We start from the raw sequence: 9,053 nt of genomic DNA, 5'->3' as shown, positions 1-9,053 counted from the left end.
TACTCATGCACAATAATATATTCATTTAAAAGCTACTTTTGATAAACTATGGGGTAAGAGAGGACCATTAGTGGGGTAAGACAGGACCACTTGTGGGGTAAAACAGGATCATTTAGTGGTCCCATCTTACCCCATGTCCGGTCCTTTTTTACCCCATTTTAGAATAGTTGTCAGGCAGTGATGGTAGCAGGTAGGAATGCCAAGTATGTCTCAAAAGTTGCTTATTACTTGAGGTTACCAGCCTACATCCACAAACCTGGCCAAAAAATTTTTTGTAATCAGACAGAGCTTATTTCCCAAACAGGGTTAACTATTTTTTGACCCTTCTTTACATAGGTTTTCTTCAAAAATTAACCAAAAATTCATTATTTGCAGAAGATGGTTGAAACAAACACTGAAATGACAGGCAATGATTGCTCTAACATATTCTTTTGTCAAATTGAGTTCAGTGCAGTTAGAATGCACGCCATGGGCTGGTCCTTTCTTACCCCATGAAGGCTGCGATCCTGTCTTACCCCATTTGACTATATAATTCTTGAGCATGGTAGGGGTGATGCTATTGTATTGAGCAAAGGATATATGATTGAGATTGGCAAAGGAATGGTAATGTAGCCTTAAACACAAGCTGTGCAATGTGGTTGCTCTTGTTTCAGAGAACTTAAGTTATAATTTATGGAAACCAGCCTGCTGAAAGGAGTTCAACAGGTGGCTTTATTACCCTTCTAATTACAATTAATGGTCCAAGATATCACTGTGTCAAATTTAAGGTAGTGCTTATGGAGTCCTCGTATATAATAAAAAATTTACAAAATGGATTGAGTCATTTTCTTTTAGTAAGATTTTTTCCATATTAACATCCTGCAATTATCATGTTAAGGATTAATATGGTACGGTACTGCTTGACTAGTTTGATAAAAATGATCTAAATCATAGTTGTTTCTTTACAATGTTATATGTTCACAGACAATTATCCAGTAGTTACTTCTCATTGTCAAGAAATCATGGCCAATAGTGGGATTGCTGTTGCAGAAAAGAGACATGAAACTACACAAGTCCCTTGCAATGACAGTTACTTGGCTGAGCTGGAAGCCTTAGCTGGTGATCGATACTCTGAACGCGATGAAGAGTACATGAAGGTAAGTAATGTTTCTTATTTGTATCAAGAGGAAGGAGTTAGCCCTTTATTGTGGCTAATTTGCCTTCCTTGCTAATTATTGATAGTACTCGCATTACAGAATTACTCACAAATATTCCTTCACTGTTCTGAATAAATGGAAAACTTTTAATTATTTGCATCTAGGAACAATGTAGTGGAAACAGCTCGTGTAAGTGTGCTTATTTAAAGTACTACGTAGCTGATTGTTGACAAAAATCCTATTCATCTCATGGTTCATGACTTCATGTGCCAGTATAGTACTATATTGTAGTACCTAGTATGTAGTTATAAAGTATCATACTCATAAAGAAAGGTATTCCCAAAGGTTGGGCCTTTATGAATGAAGTGATGTGTTTCTTTTGTAGGAAGTGGCTCGAAAAACTCCACCTCCTCCTTTAGTGGCACCTGATCCTCGAAAATCTCGCTTCAATCAAGGAAGAAGAGTTGAACATAATTCTTCACAAAGCAGTTACAACAATGATCGCCGGGAAAATTATGAACGACACAGTAGAGGTGATTCTAGATCATACAATGGCAACCAACATCAGACAGACAAAAGATACTACCACACAAATCAAAGAAGAGAAATAAGCTCCCAAGAATCTTGTATGTCAATTGGCTTGAATGTGAATGACATTGGTAGTGAACATCAACGGCATGAGGACTTCAGTAATAATTCTCGTGATAGGAGAGATTTTGATAGTAGGTTTAAGAGACATAAAAACTTGGGTGACGAATCTGAAATGCAAAGAGACTTAGGGCGTGGGTTCAAGATACATGAAGAATCGGGTAATACTGCTCATGGACAGAGAGATTTTGGTAATGGCTTCAGAATGCACGGGTATTCAGGCAGTACTGTTCAAGGCCAAAGAGATTTCGGAAGTGGGTTCAGGAGGCACGAGGAGCCAGGCAACACTGCCCAAGGGCAAATAGATTTTGGAAGTGGGTTCAGGAGGCATGAAGAGCCAGCCAACACTGCCCAAGGGCAAAGAAATTTTGGAAGTGGGTTCAGGAGGCACGAGGAATCGGGCAGCAGTGCTCAAGGGCAAAGAGATTTTGGAAGTGGGTTCAGGAGGCACGAGGAGTCAGGCAGCACTGCCCAAGGGCAAAGAGATTTTGGAAGTGGGTTCAGGAGGCATGAGGAGTCGGGCAGCAGTGCTCAAGGGCAAAGAGATTTTGGAAGTAAGTTTCTAAGAGATTAGATTCTACTCACAATTTTCTAGACGTCAATAGTTGTTTTCTTAGTGAGAGAAACCGCGATTGAAATTGTGATCAATATGTGAAGTGAACAATGTTAGTAATACATTACTAGAATGTATCTTTTTTAATTACGGCACGCAGTGGTGAAATGAATCGGGTGGGAAATTTTGTAAGCATGATAGCTGTTGCTGAAGCTGTTTTGGCCATGCTCTTAAGTAGGCGCAGCCGCAGTACGTAGAAACGTCCCAATTTGAAAATCGCTGTAAGAAAAGACTGATGTTAAATATGGTTTCTCGATGCCAAAGTTCTTCCGTTTGGGTTGGTCCCAAGTAAAACAGGCTTGAAGATGTCTGTCGTTATGGGACATATACGACTTGACAGAGATTCCCCAGCTCTAGCAGCACCAAGAATCGAAGAAACCTCCATGCATGCCTATGAAAATAGCGGGGCACTGGTTCATGCTGCGATATATTTTTTTATCAGGGCTGGTGCTATAAATGCTGATCCTTGACATAAAAAAGTGCCATACCCAAATGGCAAGACATTCTATCTATGTTGCTCCTTCTGAAGATCTGTTAGATTTAAATTATTATTATTTGTAGCGAGCTTCACCTCTTTCATCTATTCATGACCTCAGCAATAGTTTATTAGAGAGCGATAAAGACAGAATTGTTGAGTTTTTTTTGTATGATTAAATCATTATTTAGACAACAAATATTTGAAATGTGCTTCTTCAAGTTCGTCGTTCTCTAGGAGGTTTGTGGAAGAAATAGAAGTGGTATTTCGGCGATCGTGGTTGCTCTTCTGATGTAGTATGAAGTTTGGCCTTCTGGAACATAATTTCAGACCGCCTAACCTGATCTCGTGTTTCCTGACAAAATCTCTGTCTACGGCAAATATACTTTTGGAACTTGCACAAAACATGCAAGAGGTCAGAAAAGCAACTAACTTGTGGTGTTCATCAAATAGGTGTTTCATTGTCTCATTTCCATTCAAATTTATTTGGACAGCGGGTTGATGTATCATAGATAAAATTGTGTATATTCATGTAAAAACAATCGTATTTTATGATTTGTAATGTAATTTAAATAATTCATGTTGTTCTTATGTCTGGTGAGATTGTACTGCATTATAACATGTTCATAGGTTCGAATGATCTAGAAGAAGTCCTTTCTGGTTACAAATTATCATTTCTGAAGCCTGTTTCTCCGTCCTAGCTAGTCGCTTTCAAATGGAGATCTGCGCGTTCGTCTCGTGTACGAGACATGACTTATCTTCGTTCTGTCTATCAACACTAGATACAAATTTGGATTTGATCATCTAATCTAATCATTTGATCATATCTAAAGATCATCTGAAGTTTATACAGTATCATAGGCACATTTTTCATTGTGGTGGTCTGTATATATCTTATTATAAACTTCGTTCAAATGAGTTGTTGTTTCTTGTTTGCAATATCCCTCCAGCTTCGTCCGGTGAAGTAACGAACCCCGCGATGCTGAGTGAACAATGGAAACACGGTTAGGTGAACTGGTTGGTAATTGTAAAATCTAATAAACGTGAAATAAATGAGATAGCCTCAATTAAATTTCTTTGGTTAAAATAATCGACCTTGGTGCGACTGCGATGGATGGTCGACCAAGAAGGTCGACCTTGAGTACTTTCGCTTGTTAGTTTTTCAATTACTGGTTATCGTTAATTTGTATTGAACTTTTATGATGATAATAATAATGAATTACAATTTTTAATAATAATTCATTCTTCGTAATTCATTCCCCTTAAAAATATGTAATTCATGCACGTGCGACGCTAAGGAACTAATTTTTAAACGCGAAACACGTGCACATTGATTAATAACTCCTATGTCACTCAACTCCTGTATTTCAATTCAATTCTAACACAAAACATCCATGATTTTGTATCCTCAGCATAATTAGTCCTAGCGTAGTTTTGAGACTACAGATCATTGGATTACGTTCATAAGACCAAATTTCCGTTATTTACACCCTGATTATTGGCGCTTGCCTGAACTCATTTTAAAACTTAGTCTACTTGAAGTCTTGTGCTCATGGGTGACGCGTGTCTCCCGCGATCGCAGTGACACTCAATTACCTGCCTGACCAGGCCCCCCTCGTCAGCTCGCTCATCATTAAAGCTTGGCTGCGCAAAACATCCTTGCTGCTCAGGAATAGTGTAATTTCATGTATAAATACGCTTATAATATTCTAGAACTCGGAATATTTGTACAAAAGTATGATCGAAGGTAGGGGATCCTCTTTTGAGCACCTATAACCAATTTACAGTGTAGCTTTTACCGAATATTTCTCACCCGAGTTGTAAAAAGCTCATTTCCTTCAATTGCTTGCTGGCTTCAATCTAACCAAGTTTCAACTCGCCTCTAGATTGACGGGTTAGGCCTTTGCCGAGACGCGAACGTCTGAGGTGTGTGTGCAGTGCATTTTTCCGCATTGCAGTAATCAAACGTCATCTGTAGTTTTAGAAGCCGGCCACTGAGAAGTTCCAATTCCATTATATCATTCTTCTCGCACTCATACAGTATCATAAATGAGTGAGATACCCGGTAAAATATGGACACAAATTTGCATCCACAAGTATAGTTGGTAACTGTTTATTAGATGAGAATTAGATGTGTCTATTCGCGCTCCTAGGGGGATTCCTGAGCGCCCCACCGCTGAGCTCGCGGTGTCTGACTGCAGGTCTCAGTTGTGGGGTTAAGTTATTATGTAGGTAGGATTCCTTACATTAAGTTAGTATGTAGGTAGGATTCCTTACATTAAGTTATTATGTAGGTAGGATTCCTTACATTAAGTTATTATGTAGGTAGGATTATTTACATTAAATTATTATGTAGGTTTTAAGTTATTATGTAGGTAGGATTCTTTACATTAAGTTATTATGTAGGTAGGGTTCCTTACATTAAGTTATTATGTAGGTAGGATTCCTTACATTTCCCTTCTCTGTCTCTCTCGTGCGGGCGGCCGTCGTCCCGTGTAAGCGACCTTTTGTTCGAGTGTCTTCGTTTCTTTTTGCTTTTCACCTGTCCTTCCTTGTCACTTCGTCTCTTTGAGATGCTAACGCTGCTTCCTTCGAGCCAGCTTCAGCGGGCTGGACAATTGAGACCTTCCAACCCTTGTGGGTGATGAACACTTTTGATTTGAGAAACTTTCGATAATTGATACCTTACACCTCTTTGGTGATGTTATCTTGACTTCCGGTGCGAGATAGCTCTAAAGCTGAAGCGTTAGAAAACATGTGGCCACTAAACTAACTCGATGCGTCTATTCTATCCTTTTTCATTTATTGAGTTGCATGCTTCTCATTCATGTCCTCACTGATTGATACCCAATTATAATTCATTTACTACAAAGCAGTGATAATGGAATTATGAAGCGTACATAACGAAAATGAGATTACTAGTGGGAAGAATTGTTCAATTTCATACATAATACTTGTACGGCTAATATTGAAGCTAAAAAAAACAAATCTTATAATGCGTACGTTTGCACTCGATACACCCACCGGTCTTTTACGTTGTCTCTGCTATGAAAGAGTCGAAAAAATGAAACTCGCAAGTGCATCCACATTACACAGCGGTCAGTAAACATGGCACGGTATGGTTGAACTAATAAAAGGTTGACCGTGAGAAGCTCGTTTTTGCGGATGTAGTGTGTTGTTCGCCCGTGACGTCACTGATCTCAGTAACGTCACGGGCATTGACCAATCACCGAGATTCGATCAAACCAGTCAACCAATCCGTCAAGGGAATGACGGGTTTGTTTACGTTTCTCGATCTACGTGACGTAACAAGAAAGCTGAACTGAAAGACGGAGCTTCTCGTGGGTCAACCTTGCATAATTCAACCACGGGGCACGGTATGTTGGCTACGGACGATCAGAACTACATTTCAATAGAATTATGTTGAGACATTGCAGTGGTGGAGATATTTGTCATTCCCCTACTTTAATTGGTGGTGAATTTCTAGCCTCACATTCTGCTGTTCCGCCATAGTAACTAATATATTGTTTTTCAATTTGTTTAAAACAACACCAAATATCGTATTTGATTATGCATCAAACATTTGTAGCCTAAAAACAAAGTTGAAAAAGAGGCAATGAACTTGCAATTGCAAAATCAAAATAGGCAAGGATTTCATGGGGATCCGTATGAGAAAAGTGCTAGCAGAAACATCCGTCGAGGTTCGCTTAGCAGTGTTCATGTGAACAATAAAACACCGGGGTAGAATCTTCTGAGTTCGCTACATACTATCTAAGGTAACAATAGTTCAGCGCTGGTTGAAGAATATATTTTCGTTCGTCACGTCGTACCGGTTTTTCATTCATGGCATCTCTGACAGTTATGCGCAAATTTCAGCTCAGCCATGAAAGTAGCTTTCGAGCTCACAACCACGTTTCTAGTTAAGCAATGCAAAAAAATGCTGATTGCATACACAAATGTTGGAGGGACAATAGATGTCATTGTTTTCTTTTGCAAACTATAAATAGATTGTATTGTTTTGTATTGGACCACTTTGCTTTTAGCTTTCTTAGGTCAAAAGCACACGTGCATTATATTTCTCACCTTGGTAATCGATCTCTTTAATTTCGATTCAATATTTCGGTTATAGTAGGCAAATACTGCCGTGTTTATTTGATGCCGCCCCTTGTAATCACTAATACCATTGTCATATTTTATCTCCTCTGATGAACAGACATCGTTGCAATTCTTTCAGAGCCAGTGAATTATAATGATACATATATTTTTAATGCAACCAACAAATTGGTAAGTTTTCCTAAATTTCCATGAACGATTAACAGCAATTGTGGGTTGTGATTATGACAATTCCCATTAATAGAATGTATCTGGTTTTTAGCCTTTTAGTTTTGCTTACAGCTCCATGCACATAACCTACCGAGATATGCCGTGGTAAGCGGCTGGTATTATATAAAATAACAACGTAAAATGACGGTAATTTTAAATACAGGTGGGATGTGAAAATCCAACTTTGCTGCAGGTGGGTTTTGGGTTTTAAAAAGTTTTTGGAGTCACCGAATCAAGGGATCACAGCACGGTAGATACGTATATAGATAACATTAAATATTTTTTATCTAAAACTTTCTCTGAACTCGCAATTATCAATTAACTCGCAAATGATCAATTAACTCCTTGTATCGACTTTTATACTTCTAAAATTTTGAGTAATTCTGTTAGTACTCGTATTTTATTAGCAAATAGTTCTGTTTGCTGACACAACCGGAAAGGTGCAGTTCGTCGTAGTGTAGCAGTTTCGTCGAAAAAAAGCTACAGTATCGAGCTAGGGTGGAAAGCTACACATCCAGTTCGACCGGTCACGAAATCATGCTCAATCAACTCCTGGGTAACAGCGAATTTGAATTTACATAATATGAATTCCAGGCATAGCATTCATCGCATAATGGCACTTGACTGCAAAAAATGATTCATACTCTCCAAATATTTCCTACAGTCAGTCATTGTTGTTCTTAAAGTTCCTAATCTGCATGAACGGCCAGGGCCCTAATAAAGATGCCGCCTGTCTCCTGAAATTCGGTAGCCTTCGAAAGAAGTTAATTCCTGCCGGAGATAGGACTGCTATGTGGAATATTGAAGCAAGTGCTGTTAAATGCGGCACTAAATTAACTTGCGTAATCTTTGCTTTCTGAAATTAGCTTCCTTCTGACTTATCGAGGAAGAATGTGATCCCTCAAGCCAGACCATTCCATACAGATTAAATTGCATAAATTTTTCCTAATTGTACCATTAAATTAAATTTCATCTGAGAGGCCTCCTTAATTTCGATTTGTTTCGGAAGCAATGGTTTGAAATAATGCTGGAGCAACACAACAGTATACATTTATACATGTTGAGATACAACAGTATCTCAACGGTATACGTTTGAGATTTTGTATGTTTCACATATAATATGCAAAGCAACAGTTCACAAACTGTCGATGATCAGCTGAGATGAATTAAAATTGAATTTACTGAAATAATTTTCATTTTTATTGAAATGGAGATCAAAATATATACAATAAAAACTAAATATAAAGTAAATAGAACCTACATCCTTAACCCTACATCCAATCGCTCACGAACAAGAACCCTGGAAAACCCTCCAAGGAACGAAATTCTAAATATATTCTAAGTTCAGCGCGGTCAATATTAACATGCTATTTTAAGTATTTCCACTGAAATTTCAAACAGTCAACTATAGTTTTCCTTCCCAGGTTTCACGGAAAAGCCTTGCTTCTTCACCATTCTCTGGACTGATCATTCTGATGTCCACCGAAATCAGGCTTCATAAGTTCACGGGCGTCAGGCAGTCGTGTAGTTTTCTGCTATAAGTTGAGACATTTTGATAAAAGTTCAGATTTTATTATTCCTGCAGATAGGGGTGGGACCTTGACCAAAGGCTGCATGGGACAAATGAAAGGCCATCAGGGTCATCGTCTTGCGAAAAAGTTGTAATGTGTGAGCCGGGGCAAGTTTTGTATTAACAGATTTTGAAAGTATGGCTAAGTTATGCCTCATAATCCCGAACGCTCCTTTGAATACATTAGCGCGGGAGAGGCTCGCCGTATTACCATTCATATTAAAAAACGCTGGGCCGTTGGTGCGGATGAGCTTCCCTCCAACAAAAAAAAAAGACGTCTTGTCTCGA

At 38.6% G+C, this 9,053-nt stretch overlaps 1 protein-coding gene across 2 annotated transcripts; it reads left to right on the top strand.

Annotated features, from left to right (window-relative positions):
• The first annotated feature begins 534 nt into the window (after positions 1-534).
• On the top strand, positions 535-3,793 carry LOC108666100. Of its 2 annotated transcripts, XM_047879917.1 has the most exons (3): positions 535-705; positions 964-1,136; positions 1,522-3,793. In XM_047879917.1, the coding sequence occupies exons 2-3, from the start codon at positions 1,002-1,004 to the stop codon at positions 2,356-2,358; spliced, it is 972 nt and encodes a 323-aa protein (XP_047735873.1). In that variant the 5' UTR covers positions 535-705; positions 964-1,001; the 3' UTR covers positions 2,359-3,793. The 2 variants fall into 2 exon arrangements, with proteins under 2 accessions (XP_047735873.1, XP_018008400.1); XM_018152911.2 differs by lacking the exon at positions 535-705 and having other exon boundaries at positions 887-1,136.
• Positions 3,794-9,053: the final 5,260 nt, after the last annotated feature.

This window comes from Hyalella azteca, unplaced genomic scaffold (assembly GCF_000764305.2).
Source record: "Hyalella azteca isolate HAZT.00-mixed unplaced genomic scaffold, Hazt_2.0.2 contig4192, whole genome shotgun sequence".
Taxonomy (NCBI): Eukaryota; Metazoa; Arthropoda; class Malacostraca; order Amphipoda; family Hyalellidae; genus Hyalella; species Hyalella azteca.
This window is presented reverse-complemented; position numbering and strand designations above follow the sequence as displayed.

Coding starts and splice junctions, on each gene's coding strand:
- LOC108666100 (XM_018152911.2), top strand. CDS start 954: ATGTTCACAGACAATTATCCAGTAGTTACTTCTCATTGTCAAGAAATC. Junction 1,137..1,521: donor GCGATGAAGAGTACATGAAG/GTAAGTAATGTT, acceptor TTTCTTTTGTAG/GAAGTGGCTCGAAAAACTCC.